Source organism: Cervus elaphus, chromosome 24 (assembly GCF_910594005.1).
Source record: "Cervus elaphus chromosome 24, mCerEla1.1, whole genome shotgun sequence".
Lineage (NCBI taxonomy): Eukaryota > Metazoa > Chordata > Mammalia > Artiodactyla > Cervidae > Cervus > Cervus elaphus.
The window spans coordinates 45,981,272-45,997,664 of NC_057838.1; the positions used below are offsets into that span (position 1 = coordinate 45,981,272).

General features: G+C 39.3%; 1 protein-coding gene across 1 annotated transcript; it reads right to left on the bottom strand.

The window, feature by feature from the left end:
- Positions 1 to 2,903: 2,903 nt before the first annotated feature.
- On the bottom strand, positions 2,904 to 15,162 carry KBTBD8 (kelch repeat and BTB domain containing 8). The gene is made up of 4 exons (XM_043886796.1): positions 15,082 to 15,162; positions 14,224 to 14,434; positions 8,930 to 10,044; positions 2,904 to 6,183 (listed from the first exon to the last, which is right to left on the bottom strand). The coding sequence occupies exons 1-4, from the start codon at positions 15,095 to 15,097 to the stop codon at positions 5,720 to 5,722; spliced, it is 1,806 nt and encodes a 601-aa protein (XP_043742731.1). The 5' UTR covers positions 15,098 to 15,162; the 3' UTR covers positions 2,904 to 5,719.
- Between the last annotated feature and the right edge of the window lie 1,231 nt (positions 15,163 to 16,393).

The window sequence follows — 16,393 nt, forward strand, 5'->3', positions numbered from 1 at the left end:
GCAAATCCATGAACCACATGTCCAACTCTCTAGATTCTGGGGTCTTCTACCAAAGAAATACAGATCATCAAAATGAAGTGTGGAGAATGAGAATGAAGGACAAATTGACTTGATATTTACTAGAACTGGTAGTAGTAATACTACCACTTCATAGTTACTTTTGAAAGGCATTTAAATTCTGTCTACCAAAGTTTCAAGTCAAGAACCTTTAGTATATACTAGACACATTTGTTCAGTTACCTAGTTATGTCTGACTCTTTGAGACCCCCTTGGACTGCAGCATGCTAGGCCTCCCTGTCCCTCGCCATCTCCCAAAGTTTGCCCAAGTTCATGTACATTGCATTGATGATACATCCAGCCATCTCATCCTCTGACATCCTCTTCTCCTTCTGCCTTCAATCTTTCCCAGCATTAGGGTCTTATCCAATGAGTCGGCTGTTCATATCAGGTGACCGAAGTATTGGAGCTTCAGCTTCAGCATCAGTCCTTCCAATGACTATTCAGGGTTGATTTCCTTTAGGACTGACTAGTTTGATCTCCTTGCTGTCCAAGGGACTCTCAAAAGTCTTCTCCAACACCACAGTTTGAAAGCATCAATTGAGGGATACATTAACTGAGGGAAAATACTTTTTTCCTTACTCCATTTTATCAAATTCCAACTTTCACTTCAAAAAACTAGGTGTCATTTACAGCATTCTTTTGGAGCTCCTGGTGGCTCAGACAATAAAAGTCTGCCTGCCGTGCGGGAGACCTGGGTTTGATCCCTGTGTTGGGAAGATCCTCTGGAGAAGGAAATGGCAACCCGCTCCAGTATTCCTGCCTGGAGAATCCCACGGGCATGGGATCGCCAAGAGTCAGACACAACTGAGCAACTTCACTTTCACTTTCTTTCACTTTCTGAAGAGTTAGATTCCAGACCACTTATTTTTAATTTTTGTATTTGCAAATAATTTGTCAATTAAGAAAAAACAAAACAGTCATACAGCCAAGATTTTAATTTGGCAAGTTATTTTAACTTCACAGAGAACGAAAGTAACAGCACTCTAATTTAAATCAGTATTTCTCAAGCCTTTTCATCAACTTGTTTGAGGGATAGAACTCAGTACAGTGGCATATAAGCATAATGATGTAATTATAGGAGTGCAGGTGGGGTGCATTCCCTTGTTGAGAGCTAATCACAGTCTATATAACATAGAGTTGTTGTTGTTCAGTTGCTAAGTTGTGTCCAACTCTTTGCAATCCCGTGACATACAGTAGATAATTTAAATAATAGTATTGGAAAAAAGGTGGGACTCAGAAAAGGCAACCAGTAAACACAAAATGTAGAGCATCTGCTTTTCTATCAGTTTTGTTTAGAAGGAACTAGTAACCCACTCCAGTATTCTTGCCTGGAAAATCCCGTGGATGGAGGAGCCTGGCGAGCTACAGTCCATGGGGTCGCAAAGAGTTGGACGAGACTGAACAACTAACACACAATGGAGAAACTAGGGCTTCCGTGATAGCTCAATTGGTTAAGAATCTGCCTGCAATGCAGGAGACCCTGGTTTGATTCCTGGGTCAGGAAGATCCCCTGGAGAAGGGATAGGCTACCCACTCCAGTATTCTTGGGCTTCCCTGGTGGCTCAGCTGGTAAAGAATCCGCCTGCAATGCGGGAGACTTGGGTTCGATCCCTGGGTTGGGAATATCCCCTGAAGGGAAAGCCTACCCACTCTAGTATTCTGGCCTGGAGAATTCCATAAACTGTATAGTCCGTGGGGTAGCAGAGAGTCAGGCACAATGGAGCGACTTTCACTTTCACTTTTCAACGGAGCACCTGTCAGAACTAGATTGAGTCAAAGTGGAGTGCTTGGCTCTAATCCCGGGTGAGCGTCTCATTAGTTACATGACCCTCAGCAATTTACTTGGGCTTTGTGTTTCTGGTCTGATAAAACAGAGGTGATAGCACTGGTTCTGCCACTTCTCAGGGTTTTCTAAGACTGAAATGAAAATTTGGTTTTTACAAACTTTGAATGCCTTGTAGGTTCCAGGCGCTGCGCTGAGGTGAACAAGAAATAAAATAAATCCCTTGCCTTCATGGAACTTACATTTGAATGGGGGGAGATGTATGAAAAATAAAGAGAGAAAAGACTGGTGGTATGGGTGGGGGTGAGTTTGGAAGGCATTGTTTTACACAAAGTAGTCAGGGAAGGCCTGTCTGGAGTTTTAATACTGAAATAAGTGCGTTGTCAGGGCTTCCTCAGCTGAAGACACAGCAAAGAAAAAGGCCTCAGTGTTGGAGGGACTTGGAACAGCAGTCAGTGTGGCTGGAATGGAGTGAGCAGGTGGAACGGCAATGTGGTCCCAAGAGTAGGGTTGGGATGGATCATGGGAGGAAGGGGTGTGGCTCTCACATGAAGGGAGATGGGGAGGCACTGGGATCAGAGCAGAAGAAAGTAATCTGACTTATGTTTCAACAGGATTGCTCTGGCTACTGTGTGGACAGAATAGATTACAAGGAGACAAAGGTGATGGAGAAAAGATCAATTCAGTGGCACAGCATTAAGGCAGACAAGGTCGGTTAGTTTAGACTAGGGTGATAGTGGTGCAAGAGATATGTGGTGAGAATCGAGGTCTATTTTGAAGGAAGAGGCAACAGGATTTCCTTATGGGTTGACATGAATTGTGAGAGAGAGGAGTGGGACACCAAGAGATGAGGGCAGAACCACTCAACAAAGGGGCTACCGATGAGTGAGCTTGCTTCAGAATTTCAAGAGCACTATTCAAGCATTATGGATTACCTTGTTCATTTTGTACCAGAGACCAGGCATTTGGTAGATAAAAATCTCCTCCAATTCCCAATAAAAGGTATTACATGATTTTCACCAAACTCGCTAGGTCAGAGGTCAATTTATGACAATAGAACTTTTCCGTCAGAAAAAGTTTTATTACAAGAAACAATGCCATCAGGTAAAAATGCAAAAAATTGTGCAATTATGGCAAAATGTTTAAAAATATCTACACATTTGCCCCCAAAGGACTACAGTACTTAACTACATACCTGAGCACAGAACATCGAATGCCATTTTAAACTGTTTCACGTAGAAAATCTGATTCCTTGCAAGATCACATCCACTTTCTCTCATGCACCCATGAAATCAGCTTGATGCTTAAGCATCAACTTTGTAGGATAACAGAAAACAAAGATGGAAAATAAAGAATACAATTTCTACTTCCCTATAACATAGTTATACCACATCCAGTTTTCAATGTATAAAAAATACATAGGAAAGTGCTACATACTTTCTTCAAATGCAAAAACAAAGCTCAAGTGGAACTGGCGTCTGTCACCCTCTATTTTAATTCTATAGTACCCATTATGCCTTTTACTTATATTCTCATCATACTAAGCAAATGTACCTTAAATACCTAAACACAGACCCACACATATTACTAATCTTAGTTTTCTAGAACCTCTTCTGAAATCATCTGAAAAGTGGCAAAATATCCCAGCTATATAATTTAAACAAATAGTTATTCATACAAAATTCAATATATATTCTATTGATACTTCCATAGCAAATTCTAAACCTTGGCTTTGACACACTATCCTTAGATCACACCCTCAATATAAACTGTTATAGGATCAATTGTTAGAGGATCAACTGTTGTGCAGATCAATAGAATAAATCGACTGCAGAATTAACCACAGTACATTGTACTCCTATACATCACACGGCACATGTAAATTGTTAATGTCTAATGTCATGTTTTCAAGTAACACAGTGTTCTAAATAAATACAGGAGATTGTCAAAAAGCGGCAGAAGTCTCAGGAAGCAACAAAGCTTTCAAAAATAAATTATGGGAACATCTCTTATAATGTTTAGTTTGGTTTTTCCTCCCCTTGGCAATGCATCACGGTGTAGATGCTTCAAAATGCTCACAGAAAAAGCCCCAAAACAGCACGAAGATAAAGAAAAACTGAGAAGAAAAAGAATAGGTGATTAGTTGACAGTCAGTAAGGAGACTATAGACACACTACCAAGGCCAGCAAGAAGAAAGCATGTACCCAGCTTCCCAAGACTGGATTTTAAAATGTCAATTCTCTAAATGCTGTCCACTTTCAATTCGGCTTCAGGAAACATTCCCTGCTTGTAGAGAGCTAAGACAAGCAGTTTGGAAAGTTTCCGAAAAACGAGGTATGTGATGCAAAGAGGCAATGTTTTCGATTTGTTTCACAGTATCACATTACAATTTGTGCAAGAGTTTTTAATACAAACCGTGCCAGTTTGTTTTCTTTAAGGGAATCAAAATGTTCCAGTTAAGGACAGACTCTGGCTATACTTATATCCTTTATTACTTATTCTGGGAAGAGTAAAAAATAAGTTACTGATCTAAATATCTGCCTTAGGTATAACACATGAGTTGGTTTGTCCTCTCTGTGAGTATTTCTGTTAGAAATTAATCAGTTAAATATGAAAAATGATTTAGTACCTATAATGCTACGGTTCTATTCACTCACACTTTTCCTTCTCAGTCACCTGCAGTTAGAACAAAGGTTTTCAATGCAAAACTATTCATAACTGTTAAGTGCAAAAAAATTTTTTTAAATGAGGTTTTAATTGTCATAGGTAATGCAAAAGACATTAAATGAGACTATTGCAGGAGTTTTATGTTTCTGGAAAACAGAATTTTAAAAGTAGGAGTTAAAACTTCACATTCTGCTCTGTTTGTACCGATAATGAATGGACAGGTAGAGGATGGAAAGGAGGTTAGGCAACAAAATGCCCCATGTTAGTGCAAAATGAGGATAATAGTCTTTTCACTATTCTCAGATTGAATCCAGTTAGACCAGTAACTAGCCATAGCTTGCCATCATGTAAGTAGAGAATCTTGTGAAATCACAAGAGTTCAGCAGGTCAAGTACTATGGTCATGAAACTAACATACCAATTTGAAAGGTAAGCATAGGCTCAGACATTTGAAATACACCTAACTATACACATGAGTTAAATTATACTAGCACCAGCCACCTTTGAATTTGAACTCTACTCCAGATTAAAAAAAAAAAAAAAAATGAGACAGTGTTAGCACTTGAAAAAACTGTCAACACAAAACTACTTTAAAACTTTAGCTTAACTTAAAGTAACATGGGAAATATAAAATAATCCAACTAAAAGCTCTTTCTGAGACTGATTTGTTTTTCCTTCAAACTACTCTAATAACACATTTAAATCCAGTAAACGTGAAAACAGTACACAAAATATACACATATTCAGAATGAGGATCTAAGTTAGTGCGTCTCTGTAGCAGAGAGGTCACAGCTAAAGTCCTAGTGATATTGCCTCAAATTTTTACCCGTATTTAAAATAAAAAGTCACATCAAACTATTTTGGATGTCTCTAATCCATAGTACCCTAACTGCTCTTCTAAGAGTGCATAGTTGTCAATTCGTCTGGTATCTCAGTGACTATTCATCACACAATTCTAGAATGATGTGATTACTTTTATACCAGAAAAAAAAAAAATGCTGATAATTGCACTTTGTTACCTTTTGCTTACTGAAATGAAAACATCACATGGATGAAAAGAAATCCCTCCCTACAGTCATCTCAAACAGCACCCATCTCCACATGTAAACTCTCTTCAGCTTTCTTAAATACTGACAGCACTTCTTATCACTGAAAGACTAAGTTTCCTCCAGCACAAGATGCCGGTGAGCTCACTAAGGCCTGCCATTCATTAAAGTACTTTCTGAAGACACTGAGGATACAGCTTAGCAACAGCACATTCAAAATGCCGGCCTAGGTCCCAGAGGCGATCTGGGGTCTCATACACTTTCATCCATTGGTCAGTGATATCATCATACTGGTAAAGGGAATTTTTTCTGCTGGTTCTGAAGACATGTTCTTCAACGGTCACTTGAGTAGCTCGAACAAATAAATGGAGTTTATTCTGGAAAAGTACCAGTTTAAGGTATGGGTTTATGGACTCATCACATGGAAAGTCCTTCTTACGAGTCCACTTATTGAGCTCAATATCATAGGCTTCTACAGTAAACATCCGCTGATGATTTCCACAGGTTCCAGCTATGTAGTAGATAGAGTTCTTGTATACCGCTGCTAAGCCCTGGATTCTAGGCACAGTCATGGGGGTTAAGAAACCCCAGTAGTCTTTCTGAGGCTCATAGAAGAGGAAAAACTCTCCTAAAGAAAGAGAAAGGGAAAAAAAAAAAGAGAAAACAAAACAAGAATATGAACATTTAAATATAAGATAGCTTAAAACATCTACATCTCATGGCATAACATAACATAATATTAGAATCAACCTGATTTGGGGCATTCAAACTGGGTGAGTATGAGAAGTTACTTTGGCTTGATGGCAGTATAAGGGTTAAGAGCTTGGTTTCATTTACTCTATCCAAATATCTGGGTATTTCAGAAAATTGATTTTAAGCCAGCTCTTATAAAAAGTATTATTACTAATGGTTAGCCAGTAAGATCAAAATATGAATATAGGTTCAATCATGAATAAGCCACTATAAATTTATGTGCTAGTTATTTAATTATAAGGTAGTACATAGAATTGTTCAGATTTGTATCTATGAGCCACTAATGTGTTTACTTTAGTGTTGCTATAAGGCAAAGACAAATATCAAGAGGAGAAAATATGACCTTAAGCTGATAGAAAACATGCACATCATTTATAGAATTGAGGCAGTTTCCATTCTGTTTTGACAATGAAAAGGTGTGCTGAGTCACACTGCCGATGTAAAAATGTCTAAAAGAATTAAGCTAGTGAAAATTTACAAGAGCTTGGCTAATTATAACATTAAAATCTTTGATTTGAAAGAATCAAATAAAATCTTTGATATGAAAATCTGAACCCTTTATGATCAGATTAAGTGGTACTCCAATAGCCACTGACAGTAGGGCATGATCTTCTGACTATTCATGTCAAGTTTATTTATATTAAGAGGCTTTGTTTAGATCAGAAGTACCTACTTCTAAATTGAGCTTCCCCTTGAAAACTGTTCTGAACTAGGTTAACTCCTATCGATAAATATAACTGCCTACCTAATAAAAAAAAGTGATGCTGAAAAAAATCCAGGTTTTCATAAAATAGCTTGTTAAACTCTCAGCTTTTGCCTGCATATTCCCTATGCTTTTTGACTAAAATGTAACAGGATTCTTAATAAAGAAGACAGGAATGAACACTTTTTACCATGTACTACCTTGCTACAAATTTCTTATAAAGAGGAAAGATAATACATTTTACAAGTTGATTTTTAAAACCTAAAGTCGTCTTTAATAAACTAAAACCAGTAATGGGCAATTAAAACCCTCAGTGCCTCAGATTTGTCTTATACAATCTGATTAAACAATGTTCACTCCAACCCTGAAATTCTGTTAATTCACTGTTACTTTGCTTTAGTATTTAAATTAATATACAACCTTTACATTCCATTTGGGAGTCTTCTAATTAATTCTGTCTCTACTGAAAAATAACTGCTTAGCCAGTAAAACCAAAAATCTATGAAGAGAGAGCTTCACCATATTGGATGATATAACCTATCCAACCATGTAAGTGAATGTGTTACTGGCTGAGTTGTATCCAACTCTTTGCAACCCCATGGACTCTAGCCCACCAGGCCCCTCAGGTCATGGAATTCTCCAGGCAAGAATACTGGAGTGCGTAGCCATTCCCTTCTCCAGGGGCTCTTCCCAACCCAGGGATCAAACCTGGCTCTCCAGGACTGCAGGCAGATTCTTCACCACTTGAGCCACCCAGGAAGCCCTTTCTAACCATTCTTGATAGATTTTACATTCATTCAGATACTCCATTTTTTGGCAAGACCAACAAACCTACATCATCTCAGGCTTCCATTCAATTAAAATGAGGCACAAGAGAGTATTCCTTACTCTCTCTGGAGAATTAACTTTACACTGAAGTTTAAACAAATGGGTTTAGGCATTTCTAAGAAATTTTAAGTCAAATAAAGGATTACGGCAAAGAACATTAAAAAAAAAAACTTACAATGGGGAAAAAAACTAAAAAGTCACATGTATCTACACAGAAGTTGCACCCCTTTCCTTATTTTTTTTTATAGTAGTGAAGAAAAGCATTTATATATAAGCAGTTAAGAAATGCCAAAGAAGAAGAAGGATGTTGGTATTGTCAATACTGTATTCAGCATTCAAGCAACTAAAATAAGAAACCAAACACAAGGAAAAGATTAGCACAAATCAGAACCTTGAATCAAGTATCTTATTTACTGTTACTCAGTTCCTCTTTCTTGTATCTTTACCAAGGTACCAGTCTTCAATTGTTTAAACAAAAATTTTTAAGCTAAGCATATTACCATCCCGCTCATCTTATAAGGTTAAAAAGATGACATCTCAAAATTTTTCAGTGAAAAAAAAATTGAAAACACTGTATTATGGATGACAACATTAACTGCAGTGAAATTAAAATCTTGAACAGTGTGATTTCAAACTCTTTGTAAGTGAGTTTCATAACCTTTGCCATCATAAGACTTCATACAAAATTCTTTGGCAACTGAATAGTATAACTGCAGTTGAGGCTTTGTTCTTTTTTTCTCTTTTAAGCTAGTCCAGTAAGTTCCATAAGAAGAATACTTGCTACCATCCCTTGATTATATATCATTCAACTGCAAAAAGTCATGTATCAAACTTGCTTCCTTGTTTAAAGTCTTTAAAATGGCACAGAAATAGTTTTTCTCAAATGCTGAACTATTATTTATGGGAAAAAAAGTTTTCAAAAATACTTATGTCACATGATGTCAAAAGACAGTAAGAACATAAAAAACTTACATGATCATTTTAGGAACTTGAAAGCACCTGCCTTTTTTGATTGAAAATTTTATTTTCTTTACTAGTCCCTTAAAGAACAGACTACTCCAATAAATACTTTAACCACTTAGACACCTACCCTGTAAAACATAGATCTTCTCTTTGTATTCCACGGCATTATGAAACTCCATTGCAACAGGCATGGCGCAAACAGTAGTCCAGCGGTTCTCTCTGCTGTCATAGCACTCCACAGATTTTAGTGAGTTTCTTCCATCACCTTCATAGACACGCCCTCCGATTGCATACATCTTACCACAGCAGTACACCAGTTTGCAGCCTATTCTGGCTCGAAGCAAGGAGGGTTTGGAAAGCCACCTGTTGGTGGAATGGTCATACATCCAGAAATCATTTTCTGCCTTGTGGTCAATGGATACCTCACTGCTGCTTGGCCTGTACCCTCCTGCAATGTAAATATCATTATCTGGTGATACAAGAATTCCAACTTCTCTCAGATCATTTGGTGGTTTGCATAGTTTGAACACTCTTCCTGTGAATATATCTAGACAAGGCACTGTTTGCTTCTTTCCTGAGTGTTTGTGGGCTGCGTCGAAACATATGATCATTTCCGATGCAGTCATTCCAAGTCTCTGTGTACAGCCATTGGGACTGGCTGGTCCCTTTTCCACACAGCTTTTGGCGATAGCCTGTGCAAACTGAGGTGGAATTTTCTCTATAAAGGTGTCTTCCATCAGAGGAAAACGTATGCATTTGGCAAAAATTTCTGGAAGGTGCACTTCTCTTTCATTCTGTTCATGTTCAAACCACCTTACAATACTCTCATAAACATGCTCTTCCCGGTCTACATTTAAATCATCACTGTCTAGGATACTTATCAGTTGGTCTTTTGTCAGCTGAAGAAACTCCTGTTCTTTGGTGACACACAGGAACTTTTTACGAATGTATTCTTTAGATCGATCTCCAAGTTCCTGATGACCGTAATGATCAGCAAAGATGAAGACCCCGATAGAATTTTGTGGGTCCAAATGACTGATCATGTACTTAGCACACTGGTCTTGGATGGAGGGAATCTGGAAGATGCTAGCTGCAGTGAACAAGGCTTGAACATTGGCCTCTGTCAGAACAACTCTGGAGGTATAGGCATAGTTCAACACTAAATCCATCGACTCGGCTTCAACACCAACAATTCGAACTTCTTTTTGAGTGCTTTCTGTAAGGCCGCTAGTGAACATGGATCTAGGAAGGAAAGAGTGGTGAATTTATGTGCACTACAAATAAAAATTATTGTGGCAAGCTTGTAAAAGCATAAAGTTATCACAAGGATCACCTTTTGAAATTGAAAAACATGTCTTAATGTGTTTCCTGATATCCTGAATATCAGGAAAGGGATAAAGTGGATCATCTAGCAGAAGGATTTAATCTGGCTAATCTCAAAGAAACCCTGTTCTCAGGACCAGTCGGTCTACTTTGTGCCAACTCTGAGAAAAGCAGAGTATACCTAACTAAATCAAACTGAAAAGTGGCAAGACATATTCTAGGACATCTTATTTTCCTTGGAACCCCATGCAGGCTTCTGGTCAAGTTGCTTTAGGGAGTTAAGATTTTCAATCACCAGGTCAGTCAGAAAGTTTTCAAATACCTATGGGGTATCAGTGTGACACATTAGCATATAGAGACTGTCTAATAGAACTTCTCATAACCCAGTGGAAATTTACAAGGCAACCTCTACCCAAAATGTATCTTTAAAAATTTTAGCTTAGAAACATAAGATGTTCTTCAGAAGTTCTTATTTTCTCCCTACTCCTTTTTAACATAATTATCCTTTGAATGCTTCCTTGATCACTATAAAGAATATAAAGCACATCAATTCATCAGTTATCCTTTTGCTTGAGAAAATCAAGCAATATATGTTATTTTCTCAAAGTTACCATAGTTTTATCTATTTATAAATAAAAATGTTAGCCTCATTGATGCTCAGTCGTATCTGACTCTTTGCAACCCCAGGGACTGTAGCTCTCCAGGCTCCTTTGTCCTGGGATTTCCCAGGCAGGAATACTGGAGTAGGTTGCCATATCCTTCTCCGAGAGATCTTCCCAACCCAGGGATTGAACCCCTGTCTCCTGCATCACAGATGGATTGTTTAACATTGAGCCACCTGGGAGGCCATAAATAAAGATCTGGCTAGGGTTAATATTAATAAAATGCCTACTTCTAAAGAGAATTTAAGAATTAACTGATTTGTTGCAGATCTGATTTTGTTCGTTTTCAAAAATTCCAGGTTTTTGTCTTTGAGACCAAGCTTTCTTTTCCTTTTTAATGTGCTTTTATGGTACTTTCAGGGCTTCCTTGGTAGTTGAGCTGGTGAAGAATCCATCTGCAATGCAGGAGACCCCAGTTTGATTCCTGGGTGGGGAAGATGCCCTGGAGAAGGGATGGCTACCCACTCCAGTATTCTTGGGCTTCCTTGGTGGCTCCGCTGGTAAAGAATCCACCTGCAATGCGGGAGAACCTGGGTTTGATCCCTGGGTTGGGAAAATCCCCTGGAAGAGGGCATGGCAACCCACTCCTGTATTCTTGCCTAGAGAATCTCCATGGACAGAGTCAGAATGAGCGACTAAGACAGCACAGCATGGTACTTTCTTGGCCAAACCATTAAGAAGTCAAAAGCCTAGCTTTTTATTTAAAGTCCTAGTCATTTATAAACATCATTTGCCTTTCTTCTCCCTCCTTTGATGTTTCTTTCTAAGCAGTTCTTAAAATGAAACTTAGAAAAAGGTCAAAAGCTCTTTTAAAATCCTCTTGAGAAAAGGATGGTATGCCCTAGAATGCTTAATAGATGTCTGTTGAAGATATTGACCTAACACTGGTGATAAACTTGATTATTCAGATCCAGACCTCTCCTATTTTAAGTGTGATGTTATGAAAAAAGAGTGGGAAGATTTCAGACCACTTTAACATCTTTGTCAAAAACATGAAATTAATTCAAAAATGCAATATGTAATATTGGAAGTATACAGGGGTACCTGGACCTGGCTTGTTACCTGGGTTAACCATCCTTTGAGTCCTAATTTTACTTCTATTATGCAAAATTTCATATCCTGCAGACTTTTTTTTTCCCCTTAAATGACTGAAAACTAAATGTTCCAATGTATGAGCTGCTTTTAAATTCAGGTACTGAAAAACTCAGTTATATAGGTCCCAATTAAAAAGAAAAAGAAAGCCCTTCATTATGCAAAGATTAAATCCCAAAGGAGAACATTACCACATAACCCTTTATCAAGGGAGCTACTCTACTGACTTGAATAAGCTGGCCTCACACACAGCAATGTGACATGCAAGTTCTCCTCTGGTCTATCATGTTCTTTATGTAAACTCTATATAAAGTGGGAGTACTTCCTCACACAAAAATCCTGAGCAACATGTTTCTAATAATCATACACATTTTATTTCTGACAAGTCTCTGGGATCAGGAAACAGCCATGGCAGATTGCAAGCTATTCTATTTTTTCCATCAGTGATGCAAGATTTGCAAATATTAAGTATGACTTTCTACATCTCACATAAGGTGCAACAACTGGTGCCCAAGAAACTTCTGTACAAAAAGCTCTAGTCAAGTGAGAAGAACCTAATCCTTGAGTCTTCTAGCCAAATACCTTCATTTGACTTCACCTAACTTATGCTTAGAAAGTCTTCCAAGCATTTCCTTAACTTCTTGGAAAGCAAGAAAATCTACTGCAGTGTACGTCTTTCCAAGAGATCTCTCAGGTCCTCAAAACTAATTTTAAGCAAGTGTGATATTCAAATGAAATAAGCCAGAATATAAAATTACACTGAATAAATATTTTCACTTTAAAGTTTCAATTTTTTTTTTACTATTTAAATCTAATATACAATTAACACTTCTGTAAATTAAAATTTAAAGAGGACACACTCTTGTTCCTTAAAAGTTATACAGTGACTAAGAAGCCTGACTCTGGACTCAAATCCAGCCTCTGCCACTTACTAGTTAGATGATTTAGGCAGTTCACTTAACCTCTTTGAGCCTCAGTTTTTTCACATGTAAAAGGGTAATAACAAGAGTGTAGAGACAGAATTACAAAGATTATATAAAGTGACATAGGTAAAGTGAGCTTTGCCTAGAACTTGATCAGCAGTAACTATAGCATGTATAAACACATAAATGACCTAACCATATCTAATGGATAACCTAGATAACTGAATCTCACCAGCAATTTTCAATAGAGGCCAAACTTCATACCTTTTGTGTATACCAGTTTCTTCTTTTTTCTTTCCAGGTCACTCCCTTGTTATGGTTAATACTTAATAGTCCAGTGGCCTATCCAATGTAAATCTAAATGGTTACATCACAAACATCAAACTGAAGTGACTATATGTAACCCAGTATTCTGAGAAGGAGGAACCAGAAACTACTGTCTGGAACATTACACTGCTATATGCCCTATAATGGTAAGCACCTTCAAAAGGAAAAAATACATTTACCGTGTGGTTGAGAAAATTACTTCACAGTCATTCATGCACCATTTTTGAAAACAAAAAGGCTTAAAGTGAGCACTTCAAACAAAAAGTTAAACTTCAACAGGAAATTGCCTTTATCACTGATCTTTTCTTAGAGTATGACATTATTTTTTAGACCCAAGTTTTGAAATTTTACTTTTCCAAGTTTTATAATATATAAAGATGAATATAAATGAAAATGACCTCTAAAATACTTCTGGAAATCTTAGAAATAGTCACTAGTGTGGAGCCTAACACACATAGAAACTGTATTTCACTGATTTTTATTTCACTGCTGTTACCATCATGGGATTAAGACAGTCCATTAAGTGGGCAATTTGTTTTTAAAAGAAAACGCTATTAATTTTTAAATTCTAAAAGAGTTAACATGCACTAAAGAAATCCTGGATAAATTTCTGGAACAAATTCCAGATCAGCACTGTCCAATAAAACTTCCAATGATGGAAAGGTTCTGTTTCTGGGCTGTACAGTGGGGCAACCACTACCTACATGTGGCTACTGAGCACTTTAAATGTGGTTAGTGTACCTGAGGAACTGAATTTTTTTTATTTTATTTAATTTTAGATAAGTGAAGTTTAGCCACACGTGACTAGTGGCTGCCATATTGGGCAGTGCAATTTTAGATTTTTCTGGAACATACAAACAAAAACATATTCACTGACTTAAAACCAGTCATCTGAATTCTAGAAGAATCTGTCAGCTTTTTTTAAAAAGGTGGGGGGGGGGGCTTAATAAAATAGGGCCTGCTATTTATTCTTAGGAAACAAATGCATTAGTTTCAGTCATTGTTGCATCTCAATATAAAAATGAAGTGGGCAGTACTGAAGGAGGAAGGGGACTCGGTGCAGACATCAATAGAGGTTTCCACCAACATCATACCTGAAGTAAGGGCTGATTGCAGCAAGAACGTTTCTATGACAGGAAAATGTTTTCCCGTGATCCACTTCCACTACAATGTCTGTCAGCTGTCCTTCATCGTACATTGTTTTGAGTTGCTTAAGAATACTGCAAGCATGCAAGGGGTCCATGGCATCGCTGGCTGTGTCTGAAGATGGAACTCCATTCGGTGTTGGGGAAGACTTACTTAAATCTAGGAGGAGAAAAATCGTACAACCACAAGAAGTTCGGGGCCAGTTTCGGCGTTGCGGGTTTTATTTTTTGTTTTTGTGTTTGTTTGTTTTGTTGTTGTCTGTGGGATGGGGCTGGGGGTTGTTTGTTGGCTTGGCTTGCTTTCTCCCCGCTACAAAAATACACATATGTATATAGACTCCCTTAATGAGAACGCGAGATAGGATAAGGGAAAGAGCGAGGTGCGATGCAAGTTCAAACACCAGCCTGCTTCTCCCGGAGCCCGGCGAGCCCGAAGCCCCGTGCTCGCCGACAGACCGCGCAGGCAGAACAGGCGAGGTGTCTGCGGCGACTCCGCCGACAGCCAGAACGTCCCAGCTGAGAGCGGAGGGCAGGAGCCTCACAAGGGAAGCCCGATGGATGGCGGCCGCCAGTGCCTCCTCAACCGCCCTGCGAACAGGTCAGAGCGGCGGCGGGTACCCGGCCTCCCCATCCCTGTCCTGCCGGACCGCCCACCTCCCTCCACGCCATTCATCTTCCCTCTACTCATCTCTGTCCACCTCTCCATCCTTCTCTCCCAGTCCTCATCGCCGCCGCCTAAGCTCGCAGCCCGAACTTGGCCCCCGGCCCACCTCCCCTCCACACCTCCCTAGCCACCACACGACCCACCTGCCGACGCGGCCATTTCTAGACGCGGCCCGGGCTCCAGCTATTTAAAGAGGAAATGTCATTTCGCTTCTCTCTCTCCCGGGTTCCGGCTCTTCTAAGCCGTCCCTAGCCAATGGGGTGACCTATGCATCCGGCTCCGCCCCTAAGCTCCGAAATCAGGGGGTCTATTGGCCACGAGAAGCGCAACGGCACGTCGGGAAATGTAGTTTTATTGCCCCCGCTCCCGCGTGGTCCGTGTAGGGCGGAGGCCCAAGCTCGGAATTTCTATTGGCTGTTTTGGGTGGAGGCGGAGAGCAGGGAGCCCGCCAGCCTGTGTCTGTGGGGCGCGCAGTGCCTGCCGGAAGAGGTAGTCTTCTGGCTGAGGCGAGCTGTCATTCTGAGAGGCTGGGGTAGGGAAAGCTCTTGAAGTGCAAATTTCCCCATTTTAGGCCTCTCTCCAGGCCCCCGATTCTTTTTTTTTTTTTTTCCCCCCACCTGGTTCTTCGTTTCCTAAACCTCCTGCCAATGACTAGCTTCCGGTACGAAAGCGGGGGTCCATGTGAGGGCTGTGAAACGAGAAAATTTTGGAAATGGACAAGAGAGCTGTTGTCCAAAAATGGGAAGGAAACCTGACACCTCACCCCTAAGAAAAATATCAGGAGGCCAAAAAGCAAGCCATCTTTGATGAGTCACCTGTGACACCCAATTGAAACAGCATCGACTTGGCTGAGTGCTGCGGTTTCCACAGATTAATTGGTCTGGTTACAACCGCTGCTCGGGATCTTTAACTCCCACAAAATGCATTGCTTCTCCTGAGCACTCGGGAACACCTGTTCCACTTTTAAGAGTACGTGGACATTACAGAGGGATACAAGACGCTTTCCTTTTTGCTCCTGGTAAATTGAGTGGTGAAGATACTAAGTAGTCTGGATTTTCCTTTGAAGAAATCCTGGAAAGTGCCCTGAGCCTGAAACGAGGGACGGTTATTGAATCCCTGGCTCTACTTCTTAATGTGGGACCTTTAGATAAGACCATTTAATTCTTGGTCACTTAGCTCCTTCACCTGTAATGTGTGAATAATAATTCTTTTTCTAGCTGCCTCATAGGCAGCAAGTCTTTTGAAAGAAAACAAAAATGTTTTACTGTTGACATGTTTTGATTTTCTTGTCGGGTATTTCTAGCATCTAACAGGGTGCCTGACACATTATAGGTAGTTAATGTTTGAAAAATAAATGTAAGGCACAAATGAGCTAACATTGGAAATGCTATTTCCAGATATTTCACTTGTAAGGAAGTCTTACCAGCGAATAGGAAGGAAATTTTGGATGATATA